Genomic DNA, 15,000 nt, shown 5'->3' with positions numbered 1-15,000 from the left:
GTGGGTGGATGGATGGATGGATGGGTGGATGGATGGATGGATGGATGGGTGCATGGATGGATGGATGGATGGGTGGATGGATGGATGGGTGCATGGATGGATGGATGGATGGGTGAGTGGATGGATGGATGGGTGGGTGGATGGATGGGTGGATGGATGGGTGGGTGCATGGATGGATGGGTGGATGGATGGATGGGTGCATGGATGGATGGATGGATGGGTGAGTGGATGGATGGATGGATGGGTGGGTGGGTGGATGGATGGATGGATGGATGGGTGGGTGGGTGGATGGGTGGGTGGATGGATGGGTGCATGGATGGATGGATGGGTGGGTGGATGGATGGATGGATGGATGGATGGATGGATGGGTGGATGGATGGGTGGGTGGATGGATGGGTGGGTGGATGGATGGGTGGGTGGATGGATGGATGGATGGATGGATGGGTGGATGGATGGGTGGGTGCATGGATGGATGGGTGGGTGCATGGATGGATGGATGGGTGGGTGGATGGATGGATGGATGGATGGATGGATGGGTGGGTGGATGGATGGGTGGGTGGATGGATGGATGGATGGATGGGTGGATGGATGGGTGGATGGATGGATGGATGGGTGGGTCAAAAAATAAAGCTGTTTAGGTTGTCATTTCCTAACTAATGCTGTGCTGTCTAATTAGACAGCATACCTGGTTTAGTAATGCATGCACATCATACTAAGTTTTGAGATGCATGCCCAAAAAAAGCTGTTTATGTAGGATGGTCACTTGGTTTTAAGATGTGCCTGACAGATGATGTCTAGTTAGGTACATGACCAAACATGTGTTTAGGCTAAGACATGCCAAAAACAAGTTAGGTAGCCTAACAAGTTCTGAGATGCATGCCCAAAAAAGTTGTTTGTGAAGGGAAGTCACTTTGTTATCAGACATTAAGGCTGCATTCTAGGCTTTGAGAGGCATGATGTAGTCAACAAGACACATGCTGTCTAGTTATACAGCATACTAGGTTTTGAACCCCATGCTGTCTAGGGAGCTCACTGGACACATGCTCTTGTGTGTTTGGGGAGCATACTAACTTTTGAGACGCATTCTAAAAAGGTAGAAGTAAGTATGTCTGCAGTTCACATGCTCACCGTCATCTGAGAACGAGAAGTTTTCCAGGAAGAGCAAACAGTCGCTCAGACCCGCGAGGAGCGAGAACCCTCCGCCGAACGGGTTGTCCCTGAAGAACAGTTCGAACACGGCCGGCTCGTTGTGTCTGCGCGCGCGCCAGTACGCGTACGCCATGGTGAACTGGTAGAGATCCGTGAGCAGCGGCGGAACCCGGGTGAGCACCGAGCGCTCGAGCGCCGCACGCGCTTCATTCCCCTCACCTGTCGCCATTTTCCAGTTCAGTTGATCTGGTTTGTTTATGGCTTGCGACATGCAGTGTTGGTGTTTCCTGTCGTTCCTCTAGTCTCTCGCGTCTTCTCCCACCATGCTCACGTGTAAACCGGGTGACCCTTTACACAGTTACATGACTCCTCTCCGCTCCTCCAGCGCGCAGTCTCCGCCCAGATACTCCCATGTGTTCCTCAATCACTGCTGTGTTTGTAAACTGCGTATGGTTTCAACACTTTATGATCCTGCAGATAATATCAAGACATCAACACCTCCGGGGTCAGATTGTAAACCATAAAAGTTTAATTGCATGCGAGGAACAACACAGAACGTTCCCAAAACGGGGACCAAATTATAGGAACATTCTCTTGGTTCTTTTTTGCAACCTTTTGCATGTTATTTTTCGGTTTTATTTTTATAACCATACACTCTAAAAAAAAATGCTGGGTTAAAAAACGACCCAAGTTGGGTTGAAAATGGACTAACTCAGCAATTGGGTTGTTTTAAGCAAACATTTCACCCAACCGCTGGATTAAAACGACCCATTCACTGGGTTAAAACAACCCATTCACTGGGTTAAAACAACCCAATTGCTGGGTTAAAACGACCCATTGACTGGGTTAAAACGACCCATTCACTGTGTTAAAACAACCCAATTGCTGGGTTAAAACGACCCATTCACTGGGTTAAAACAACCCATTTGCTGGGTTAAAACAACCCATTCACTGGGTTAAAACAACCCAATTGCTGGGTTAAAACAACCCATTCACCGGGTTAAAACGACCCATTGACTGGGTTAAAACGACCCATTCACTGGGTTAAAACAACCCAATTGCTGGGTTAAAACGACCCATTGACTGGGTTAAAACAACCCAATTGCTGGGTTAAAACGACCCATTCACTGGGTTAAAACAACCCAATTGCTGGGTTAAAACAACCCATTCACTGGGTAAAAACAACCCAATTGCTAGGTTAAAACAACCCATTCACTGGGTAAAAACAACCCAATTGCTAGGTTAAAACAACCCATTCACTGGGTTAAAACAACCCAATTGCTGGGTTAAAACGACCCATTCACTGGGTTAAAACAACCCAATTGCTGGGTTAAAACGACCCATTCACTGGGTTAAAACAACCCATTCACTGGGTTAAAGCGACCCAATTGCTGGGTTAAAACGACCCATTCACTGGGTTAAAACAACCCAATTGCTGGGTTAAAACGACCCATTCACTGGGTTAAAACAACCCAATTTCTGGGTTAAAATGACCCATTCACTGGGTTAAAACAACCCAATTGCTGGGTTAAAATGACCCATTCACAGGGTTAAAACAACCCAATTGCTGGGTTAAAACAACCCATTCACTGGGTTAAAACAACCCAATTGCTGGGTTAAAACGACCCATTCACTGGGTTAAAACAACCCAATTTCTGGGTTAAAATGACCCATTCACTGGGTTAAAACAACCCAATTGCTGGGTTAAAATGACCCATTCACAGGGTTAAAACAACCCAATTGCTGGGTTAAAACAACCCATTCACTGGGTTAAAACAACCCAATTTCTGGGTTAAAACGACCCATTCACTGGGTTAAAACAACCCATTCACTGGGTTAAAATGACCCATTCACTGGGTTAAAACAACCCATTTGCTGGGTTAAAACGACCCATTCACTGGGTTAAAACAACCCATTTGCTGGGTTAAAACAACCCATTCGCTGGGTTAAAACGACCCATTCACTGGGTTAAAACGACCCATTCACTGGGTTAAAACGACCCATTTGCTGGGTTAAAACGACCCATTCACTGGGTTAAAACAACCCATTTGCTGGGTTAAAACAACCCATTCGCTGGGTTAAAACAACCCATTCACTGGGTTAAAACAACCCATTCACTGGGTTAAAACAACCCAATTTCTGGGTTAAAACGACCCATTCACTGGGTTAAAACGACCCATTCACTGGGTTAAAACGACCCATTCACTGGGTTAAAACAACCCATTTGCTGGGTTAAAACGACCCATTCACTGGGTTAAAACAACCCATTTGCTGGGTTAAAACAACCCATTCGCTGGGTTAAAACGACCCATTCACTGGGTTAAAACGACCCATTCACTGGGTTAAAACAACCCATTCGCTGGGTTAAAACAACCCATTCACTGGGTTAAAACAAACCATTCGCTGGGTTAAAACAACCCATTCACTGGGTTAAAACAACCTAATTGCTGGGTTAAAACAACCCATTCACTGGGTTAAAACAACCCAATTGCTGGGTTAAAACGACCCATTCACTGGGTTAAAACAACCTAATTGCTGGGTTAAAACAACCCATTCACTGGGTTAAAACAACCCAATTGCTGGGTTAAAACGACCCATTCACTGGGTTAAAACAACCCATTTGCTGGGTTAAAACAACCCATTCACCGGGTTAAAACAACCCATTCACTGGGTTAAAACAACCCAATTGCTGGGTTAAAATGACCCATTCACTGGGTTAAAACAACCCATTCACCGGGTTAAAACAACCCATTCACTGGGTTAAAACAACCCAATTGCTGGGTTAAAACGACCCATTCGCTGGGTTAAAACAACCCATTCACTGGGTTAAAACAACCCATTTGCTGGGTTAAAACAACCCATTCACTGGGTTAAAACAACCCAATTTCTGGGTTAAAACGACCCATTCACTGGGTTAAAACGACCCATTCACTGGGTTAAAACGACCCATTCACTGGGTTAAAACAACCCATTTGCTGGGTTAAAACGACCCATTCACTGGGTTAAAACAACCCATTTGCTGGGTTAAAACAACCCATTCGCTGGGTTAAAACGACCCATTCACTGGGTTAAAACGACCCATTCACTGGGTTAAAACAACCCATTCGCTGGGTTAAAACAACCCATTCACTGGGTTAAAACAAACCATTCGCTGGGTTAAAACAACCCATTCACTGGGTTAAAACAACCTAATTGCTGGGTTAAAACAACCCATTCACTGGGTTAAAACAACCCAATTGCTGGGTTAAAACGACCCATTCACTGGGTTAAAACAACCTAATTGCTGGGTTAAAACAACCCATTCACTGGGTTAAAACAACCCAATTGCTGGGTTAAAACGACCCATTCACTGGGTTAAAACAACCCATTTGCTGGGTTAAAACAACCCATTCACCGGGTTAAAACAACCCATTCACTGGGTTAAAACAACCCAATTGCTGGGTTAAAATGACCCATTCACTGGGTTAAAACAACCCATTCACCGGGTTAAAACAACCCATTCACTGGGTTAAAACAACCCAATTGCTGGGTTAAAACGACCCATTCGCTGGGTTAAAACAACCCATTCACTGGGTTAAAACAACCCATTTGCTGGGTTAAAACAACCCATTCACTGGGTTAAAACAACCCAATTGCTGGGTTAAAATGACCCATTCACTGGGTTAAAACAATCCATTTGCTGGGTTAAAACAACCCATTCACCGGGTTAAAACAACCCAATATCTGGGTTAGACCATTTTCAACCCCACTTGGGTTGTTTTTAACCCTGAATTTTTTTAGAGTGTATGTTGTGTTGAATGTGCAATTTTTCATAAAGTATATTTTGCAGATACGGTAACCTGGATTAGATAAATCAAAACGCATAATAATGTTCAAATATAGCTGCAAGCAGCCATTATCGGGGCCAAGCGCAAAGAAGAAGACAAGACATGCCAAGATGGCTGGCAATGTCAGATCAACTGCAGCAATGAGCAATTAAAGACCTATTATGGTGATTTGAGGCAAAATAGCTGTAAAATGATAAATACAGTCAATAATAATGATTTCATGATTTATCACTTTCAACCAATAGGTGGCACGGTTACAAAATTGATGTGGTGTGTTCAGAATAAGGGAACAATGACACATGCAAAGATTGGTGTCAATATATCAAAGCAGGGAGTCAATATAGTGTCAATATGTCATTGCAGAGATATAGCCTCTAGAGGCCTTTTCATTATAAGTATGGACCACATGCGGTGCTGTTTTGAAACCTTTTAAGTAGCTTAAAGGCATGGTGCTGATGGCACTAGGGTTGCCAACTTTGTCACTATGAAATGAGGGACAAAAGGTGGGCTGGTTTTGTGCGAAAATACAGTGTATGATTTTTAGCCATTTGTCATAATGATAGCTAACTTAATAAAATATTAATACATAACTCTCGTGCCATGGCAAGTACAGTAGGTTTAATCTTAGTTTGTTCATTTACAGCAGTGTTAACACAGACAAATAGTAAAGGTAATAGGTAATGGTTCAATTAAAAGACTAAGACAAAACACTTGTGACTCCTTCACTATAGGTTAGAAAAATTCATGTTAATCTTGCATGTGACAAACTAAAAATAACATAGCGTCTGTATGCTGTATTTTTGCAGCATCAAATAGGAATCAAATAGCAGACTCAGAACATGCAACTTCTGTGCACACAAACAGTGGTGGGGAATAAATGCTTATGAATAAATGCTTCACATTCTTATTTCATTCAAACTATATATGAGTTGAAAAACAAAACTTTACAAAATAAATAATTTAAATGCAAAAGAAGAAAAGAGGGGCATGCCTCTGCTCACTAAGTCTACTTTTTCCATGGATATTTTTGGCTGCCCTTGACCGATTCAAGCAGTCTCGACTTTTTTTGTGTGTGTGTGGAGGAATTGGCGCATTTACAACGTATACTGATGCGCGTGAGAGGAGGGGGGCTGTGATTGGATGATCATGATAGGTTAGGTGTGACGTGTGAGGTGTTGGGTGTGTGTGTCTGTCAGCGACGGTGATCATTCTCAAGTGTCGTGATCAGCCCTGCTCGCTGCTGTTGTATCAGTGGTTAGATCAGCGTAGTAGTAAAAAACGGGACAAGTGAGGTCCCGTACGGGACAAATCAATTAGGCTCAAAATACGGGACGTCCCGCCTAATTCGGGACAGTTGGCAACCCTAGATGGCACAAACCAAGTTTTGTAATGATACACCAATTCATTTGTAAAGTATAGCATTTTATATCATAATACTGCATTGTAGTCAATGGAAATTTCATGTTTTGTTCTATTATAGCGCCACCAAGAGGCACAATCCTACCATTTTTTTTATGTGTCCTCGGAGTGAGCCCATACATGTGTGTGTCGGTTTTGGTGAAAATATCTCATTTAGTTTTGGAGTTATAGACATTTATATGAAAAAACACATACAAAATGACTGACACCTGACTTTGATTGGATTTTACTCCCCCTTACTATCAATATTTTGACATTTGGGTATTAGCGTAAAGCTATCTACCTATGTTTCCAAACTTCTGACGCTGGTTTTGTCTCGATTGGACTAGCGGTTTCGAAGATATCAGCTAATGTTTTTTAAGCGCTAAATTGCAACGCTGCACAAACCATACGCCGAAACCTAGCAAGTCTGGTATCGTTGGACTCGGCGAGGATTCAGGAGACAAAAAAAATTACTCCCATGAAAATAAGTCAACCACACCCAAAGTTATAAGCGTTTGAAAAAAACCCCTCCTCTAGGTGGCGCTGTTTCGAAACTTCTCAGGCTCTTTCAGGGCATCGTGCTGATGACCCATACCGAGTTTTGTAACAATCCGTTCATGCGTTGATAAAATACAGCATTTTAACACATAATTCAAAATGGCCGACAGCTAAAATGGCCGAAATGGTAAAATTGGACATCAGACGACTCGGCATGACGTCCTGAATCTAACAAGACCACTTTTATTTTTGGACAAACAGTTCAGAAGTTATAAGCAAAAATAGCCATTTTTCATATCTCCGGACCAGCAGGTGGCGCTGCGCCGAAAAGCTGCAGGTTGCCTCAGGTCATGCTTGTGAGAACATGTACCACGTTTGGTTTAAAAACAATAAAGCGTTATGGAGATATTGCCCTAAGTGTGTTTTCGCAAGTGTTACGTAAAATTAGTTTGCACGTTTATCGAAAACAATTTGACGAATCAACTTGATTTGCAAGATATTTTGTCAGCATGGTCTGAAGATGATCTGGTTCAATTTTTGTGCAAATTGGATGAACCGTCTAGGACGAATTTTGTTTCTAGCCCTCATGGTTCAAAAGTTATTTGCATAAACATGGGTCAAATTTCGGACTGATGGTGGCGCTAGAGGGATTAAGTTAGAGACTACAAATTGGCTATGGGGACTTTTCAGACTGTCCTCTATCAGTGTGCCAAATGTCATAATTTTCCCGCAAACGGTTCTATGGGCTGCCAGAAGAAGAGCGGAAGAAGAAGAAGCAGAATAATAATAATAATAGAAATGGGAACGGTTTCAATAGGTGCATTTCGCACCTTCGGTGCTTGGCCCCTAATTAGTTAAATTTTATAGCAAAAAATATGAAGTCAAGGTTAAGCCTCTATGGTACGCAATATGATTTCAATGAGAAAAAAAATATTTGTGGTGTATTTCCTGCTTAAAATAGGACACTATAACAATAACAATAAAAATTTTCACAACGTTTTTTTACAAAAAAAAATTTAAGTTTGTTGCCTCAACAAAGAAAAGAAATATATTTATTTAAAACATCAATTTCTTTAACCAGACACCTGAACAAACACATTTGTCCAGTTTATAATGTATTACAAATGTCATATTTAATAAAAAGTAACATTTCAAATTCAGCTGTTGCTCTCAGGCAACATTGTACCATCGTGGAACACAAGTATTACCAAACCATCACATCAAGTTATCATGTCAAGTTATCATATCAAGTTATCGTGTCAAGTTATCATATCAAGTTATCATATCCATCTTCATCCTCATCTCCATCTTCGATCTCTCCCTGCCGGATTGTCACTATGACCCTCATCTTCCTCATCACATGACACCTCATCCTCACACTCAACAGTTGTGTTATATACCTTTTTTAAATGCTATAGAAAATGTACAGATCAACAATATGTGCAGTTATAGGATGTGAATTACCTTATGCGATTCCATTATGGTACAATGTTGCCTTGAGGCAACACACAGTTTTTTGTAATTTACTCTAAAACATTTGTTGATAAATAATGTAAAGTTCTTGAAAATACTTCTTTACTTACCAGTGAATGTGACTCATATTTTTTGTGGGCGATTAACTGGCCAGAAATTAGTGAAAAATGCACTTTTCATTGGAGAAAATATGGAGCCATGTGACCTGTGCACATGTGCTGAAAAAGGACACAAAATGGACCCCTGTGGGTCATGTGACAAATTTTTTGCACTTTCATTGATTAGTATTTGAGTTCTTCTTCCCAGAGATAGGTTTGACCAATAAATTGCTTTTTAATTTTATTCAAAATAAACTAAAATAGACTATGTTGCCTGGAGGCAACACCGTACCATAGAGGGTTAAGTGTAGTATTAAAATGCGTGGGTTTGTAACATTCTTTTCTGTCTTCCACTCGCGTAATTTAAACACAAAGGCCTTGCGTCCGAAATTCATGTGATGGAGATGGAAAAATTATAAAAAATGGAATGGACTACTTCATATTATCTCCATCACAAAAGCTTTGCGGGCAAACTTACTATAGAGTTAGGTTTAGTGTTGTGGTTAAGGGTTTTATTTACTATTATTAGCCTATAGTGCATGTAGTAGCGTTACCTCTTATTATTTATATATAAATACACACACATTCATGTATATATTTAAGAAATATTTGCATGTATATACATTTATATAATCTATAATATATAAATGTTTTATATATAAAAATAATTTGTTTTTTTAAATATATACATGCTTGTGTGTGTATTTATATATAAATAATAATTAACAGAGTACACACACATATATTATGTAAACATAAACTTTTATTTTGGATGCGATTAATCGCGATTAATCTTTTGACAGCCTTAATATATATATTTACAAACTTTTATGTTAGATGCGATTAATCGATTTGACAGCACTAATTATTTCGTCATAATAGAAAAAGTCATTGAAGTGTGGAAATGATGTGCAGGCAAATGAAAACAAACACAATATATACATTTATTATTTCGGCAGCATGTTCAGAACATAGGTTAATTACAGCAGGATTATAATGGGCTCAATTGAATCATCTTGAATCTTTTTCAACATGAAAATGTTTGGCCAACTCTTTGGTTAGAGTGTGTCGACGCCCCGCCCACATAAAGTGAGTGGGCGGTCCTATGGTTTCCTGTCCCGCCGGGTACTCAAAGTGTGCACTCAGCTCAATGGCCAGCGCTGACCGCAGCAGCCCCAGCCCGCCCCCCCGCTCAGGGCCAGGATGGTACAGTCTGCCGCTGACCGGCTGCATGAAGAGACACTCTGGCCGGAACGGGACGGTCAGTTTAGCTCCGCCTCCGCAGTATGACAGACGCTCCTCAAGCCCCGCCTCCGACAGCAGGTGTGTGAAGACGATGGGCTGGTCGTCGCAGCGCAGGAAGTTGCGTTCGCGTCCGCAGAGCGAGAGGAAGGGGAAGTCCTGTTGATAACGGCCACTCTGGTTCGATTTCAGACGATTGAAGAAGAAAACCAAGAAGTGCTGGTCTAAGAGAGAACAGACGGAAAGAGCTGTAAAATCCCACACGTTTTATTCCCTGCTTTTCTACTAAATAAAACCGGCGGGTAACGCAGATATGATTGATAGGCCACACACGGTCCGTGTCCTGGTTAACCTTTCATGCATGCATTATGGAAAACATGATCTAGATTTTTTTTAAAGGGTTAGTTCACCCAAAAATGTAAATTCTGTCATTAATTCCTCACCCTCATGTCGTTGGACACCCGTCAGACCTCCGTTCATCTTCAGACACAAATGAAGATATTTTAGTGTAAAGCTGATGCTGAGAAAGGCTTCAGATAGGCCTCCATTGGCATTCAGTACATTAACACTCACAAGACCCATAAAAGGCACTAAAAACGTCGAAAAAAGTCCATCTCACCACAGTGACTCTACAATAATCTTACGATGCGACGACAATAGTTTTGTGCGCAAAAAAAAATCAAAATAACACCTTTATCCAGCTTGTTCTTGTCTTCCGTGTGCCTCCACGACGCATGCGTGAGAATATGACGCAGATCCGGCGTTGTGTGTGTGTGTGTGTGTGTGTGTGTGTGTGTGTGTGTGTGTGTGACAGTGACTGCACTGATGAGGAGTGTGTGCCAGCAAAGCCCAGCCCATATTGCTATTAGGTTTCCACATATATGTAACTCGCATTATAGTTCCTACACTCTGTGTTTTATCGTTGTAATATTAATGTTTTAAATATCTGAGCTGTTATGCATAGCATAAAATGACATAATAAAAGCACAATATTCCATATTGTGGAATATATTCCATATTCCATAATATTCCACACACACACACAACGTCTTGTGAGTGTAAATGTACTGAATGCCAATGGAGGCCTATCTGAAGCCTTTCTCAGCATCAGCTTTACACTAAAATATCTTCATTTGTGTCTGAAGATGAACGGAGGTCTGACGGGAGTCCAACCACATGAGGGGGAGGAATGACAGAATTTACATTTTTGGGTGAACTAACCCTTTAAATTCTTTTTATTACTGTAATATGATGCTATAATTGAAATCCATTTTAATTTTTACAAAATTCAGTTTTATTTAAAAATTATTTAACTGTCCACGTATGTGCAACAAAGGCGTAAAATGGGAGAAAAAGCCACAGATGACAATATGGAATATTGTGCTTTTATTATGTCATTTTATGCTATGCATAACAGCTCAGATATTTAAAACATTAATATTACAACGATAAAACACAGAGTGTAGGAACTATAATGCGAGTTACATATATGTGGAAACCTAATAGCAATATGGGCTGGGCTTTGCTGGCACACACTCCTCATCAGTGCAGTCACTGTCACACACACACACACACACACACACACACACACGCACGCACACACACACACGCACGCACGCACGCTGACTCCTGCGTGGACAGTTCGTTTTTGGTGTATAAAAACGACATTTTACTCTAAATTTTAGTTTTTAAAATACTAACATCTTCATCATACTTTACTGTACATACTAATATTTTTTTTTAGCTCAATTGATCTCCTTATGTAAAAGTTTTTCACAGATATGCCTGGGGCATTTGGCACATGGCTATCGCTGTCAGCCATCTTGGATTAATGATGTCATCAAGCAATGAATATTTGGGTTACAAGACAGTAGCCATTGTTAAAATATTGCTGTCAATCTACTGACACTGCCCTCAAGTGGTTTGGAGAGAATTACCAAGATGAATGAACCCTAGATGGAGTTAAATTAACTGTCCCCAAATGTGGACACCATGCATGAAAGGGTAAAATCTCTGATTTCTCTTGATTTAAACATTCTTGGAAACATTTGGGATGAAGTGCACAAGTCAACAAAATATATAACTGTTCTAGTTTGGTTATTTTAATCCAAGAATCTTACATATTGTGCCTTTAAACCCTGCCATGGGTTATGAATATGGTACCCATACAGTGCTGAGGTATAATCCTCATATATCACTGTATCATGTCCAGTGATGCCAGTAACGCGCTTCATCTAATCTGACTACTTTTTTCCAGTCACGAGTAATCTAACGCATTACTCAGTCGCTCCAGAAAAACGCGATTATGCGATCGCATGATTTAATGCATAATCAGCCAAAGTCCGCATATTTATGCGGGGGCCACGTTTTTTCAAATACGCCACATAAATTGCCTATTTCCACGTGCAAAATATGCATAGCTAGCTTGATTTCATAATCCCCGCATTTTCGTTGCAAAAAAGTCATATATATTAGCAGAAAGTTGAAAAATTTTCGTTTATTTCACACAAGAGCCGCCATTTCCCCCTATTGCCATGGGAGTTTCCCGGTGTGTTGACCGCTTTCAAAACACGGCATCATGAAGCTTCGAAGCGTTATGAATCAGTGAGTCGATTCAGCGGTTTGAAGTGTTATGAATCAGTGAGTCGATTCAGCGGTTTGAAGTGTTATGAATCAGTGAGTCGATTCAGCGGTTTGAAGTGTTATGAATCAGTGAATCGATTCAGCGGTTTGAAGCGTTATGAATCAGTGAGTCGATTCAGCGGTTTGGAGCATTATGAATCAGTGAGTCGATTCAGCGGTTTGAAGCGTTATGAATCAGTGAGTCGATTCAGCGGTTTGAAGCCAGTGAGTCGATTCAGCGGCTTGAAGGGTTATGAATCAGTGAATCGATTCAGTGGTTTTAAGCGTTATGAATCAGTGAGTCGATTCAGCGGTTTGAAGCGTTATGAATCAGTGAGTCGATTCAGCGGTTTGAAGCGTTATGAATCAGTGAGTCGATTCAGTGGTTTGAAGCGTTATGAATCAGTGAGTCGATTCAGCGGTTTGAATCGTTATGAATCAGTGAGTCCATTCAACAGTTTGAAGCCAGTGAGTCGATTCAGCGGTTTGAAGCATTATGAATCAGTGAGTCAATTCAGCGGTTTGAAGCGTTATGAATCAGTGAGTCGATTCAGCGGTTTGAAGCATTATGAATCTGTGAGTCGATTCAGCGGTTTGAAGCGTTATGAATCAGTGAGTCGATTCAGCGGTTTGAAGTGTTATGAATCAGTGAGTCGATTCAGTGGTTTGGAGCGTTATGAATAAGTGAATCGATTCAGTGGTTTTAAGCGTTATGAATCAGTGAGTCGATTCAGCGGTTTGAAGCGTTATGAATCAGTGAATCAATTCAGCAGTTTGATGCGTTATGAATCAGTGAGTTGATTCAGCGGTTTGAAGCGTTATGAATCTGTGAGTCGATTCAGCGGTTTGAAGCGTTATGAATCTGTGAGTCGATTCAGCGGTTTGAAGCGTTATGAATCAGTGAGTCGATTCAGCGGTTTGAAGCGTTATGAATCAGTGAGTCGATTCAGCGGTTTGAAGCGCCAAAGTCATATATTTCAGCAGTTTGACACGCGATCCGAATCATGATTCGACTCACTGATTCATAACGCTTCGAAGCTTCATGATGCTGTGTTTTGAAATTGGTCATCACTATATAAGTCGTTATTTAGATTTTAGCACAAAAACTATTCTCGTCGCTTCATAAAGTTATTGTAGAACCACTGTAGTGAGATGGACTTTGTAACGACGTCTTTAGTAGCTTTTAAGGGTCTTGAGAGTGTAAAGTGAGCCAATGGAGGCCTTTCTGAGCCATCGGATTTACACTAAAATATCTTCATTTGTGTCTGAAGATGAACGGAGGTCTGACGGGTGTCCAACGACATGAGGGTCAGTCATTAATGACAGAATTTACATTTTTGGGTGAACTAACCCTTTAAGAGATTGCACTTTGTGCACTGGAAGCACTCAAATCTCTGTTTTGTAGCTACCTCTGTAAAACAGGAAGTTATTTATTCATTTTTTCAGAAGTTGTAGCATATTCCTTTTGTAAAGCTACAGAACTTGTTAGACTCAATGTTTTGTAAATTTGAGCCGCGTGTTTATTAAGGTCTTCAATAAAACAAGATGAGAACTTAAATATTCCCAGCACTTTCTGTGATGAAGTGCTTTTTTTCTCTTTTTCATCAAACCGCGGTTTTTGCAAGTTCCCGCAATTTTATTGCATAAAATTGCATAAATATCCCGCATTTTCCATCACATTTTTTAAGAAAACGTGCCGCATAATCAAGGATTTTTGCCTGCAACAATCACAAAAAAAAAGCCGCATTTTTCTGGAAGGACTGACTACTATTTCCAAACCAGTAATCAGATTAAGTCACTGTGAGTTACTATTTTTGTCAATTTCCTTAGTAAAAAATATATATTTTTGCTTTCTTCTTGCATCTCGGGGAGAGTATTTATGTTTGTGAGTCTTTATAAATTTTTTTTATTAAAACATGTTGTTTTTTTTCCAGGAAATATTTTCAGGAGATGCATTGTTAACTGTTAAAAATGCACTTCCAATAAAGTGAGTGTTGTCATTTCTATGTTGAGGCGGCAGGGGTGTTGTCTGCAACTGCTGAATGTAACTAATAAAGTAACTTGCAATATAACTAAGTTACTTTTTAAAGGAGTAATCAGATTACTTTTTCAAAGTAACTGTGGCAACACTGACCATGTCACAGTAAGAGCAATTTCAAGTACAGAAAAGGAAAAGAGGATTATTAACAGTATTGAGCTGAGCTGTAAGTCAGGCACTGTGTAAGAGGTTTATATTAATGTAATACAGACCACAAGACGGGTATTCATATTCCATAAGAACATTACACAACATAGTATTAGATATGGTTATATTAACACTCAACGGTAGAAATACCTTTGAAACAGGTGACAAAGTTCTTCACCTTGGTGTCATCCAGAAAGAGCTTGACAAGAGAGAAAATAAATCATGATTATGGGAATTGTATCATCAATGTCATCAGTATAATAAAGGTGTACCTGTCCTTGATGATCGATATAGTAGAAATACTCTCTGATTCTTGCTTCTGGACTCTGTCCTTGTGTGTATGAGGACAGCCTCCTCGATTTAGCACTAAACAGCCTGTTGAGAAACCTCATATCTGGTTTATTAACAGTAATAATCCCGCATTGTGCAACTGTTATGTTTATGTTTTTGCAGCGGTCCGGCTGTGTCTGTGACCGGAGGAAACAAACGCCAGCCACATCAGTTC

The 15,000-nt window shown here is 40.5% G+C and overlaps 2 protein-coding genes across 3 annotated transcripts in view; both read right to left on the bottom strand.

Annotated features, from left to right (window-relative positions):
- Nucleotides 1-1,583, bottom strand: part of naprt (nicotinate phosphoribosyltransferase) — a 39,584-nt gene extending 38,001 nt beyond the window's left edge. Inside the window, exon 1 of one of the 2 annotated variants that reach the window (XM_079831258.1) lies at nucleotides 1,129-1,583. In XM_079831258.1, coding sequence (XP_079687384.1) covers nucleotides 1,129-1,420 — 292 coding nt within the window. In that variant the 5' untranslated portion in view covers nucleotides 1,421-1,583. The remainder of the gene's footprint in view (nucleotides 1-1,128) is intronic. The other variant, XM_079831257.1, reaches the window with a different exon arrangement.
- Nucleotides 1,584-9,193: 7,610 nt separating this feature from the next.
- cUnh8orf82 (chromosome Un C8orf82 homolog) lies at nucleotides 9,194-14,960 on the bottom strand. The gene is made up of 3 exons (XM_079830874.1): nucleotides 14,768-14,960; nucleotides 14,646-14,694; nucleotides 9,194-9,912 (listed from the first exon to the last, which is right to left on the bottom strand). Exons 1-3 carry the CDS (start codon nucleotides 14,885-14,887, stop codon nucleotides 9,458-9,460), a joined length of 624 nt encoding a protein of 207 aa, XP_079687000.1. The 5' UTR covers nucleotides 14,888-14,960; the 3' UTR covers nucleotides 9,194-9,457.
- Between the last annotated feature and the right edge of the window lie 40 nt (nucleotides 14,961-15,000).

The sequence above is a fragment of the Gobio gobio genome (genome assembly GCF_949357685.1).
Source record: "Gobio gobio genome assembly, chromosome: 12".
NCBI classification, from domain to species: Eukaryota; Metazoa; Chordata; class Actinopteri; order Cypriniformes; family Gobionidae; genus Gobio; species Gobio gobio.
This window is presented reverse-complemented; position numbering and strand designations above follow the sequence as displayed.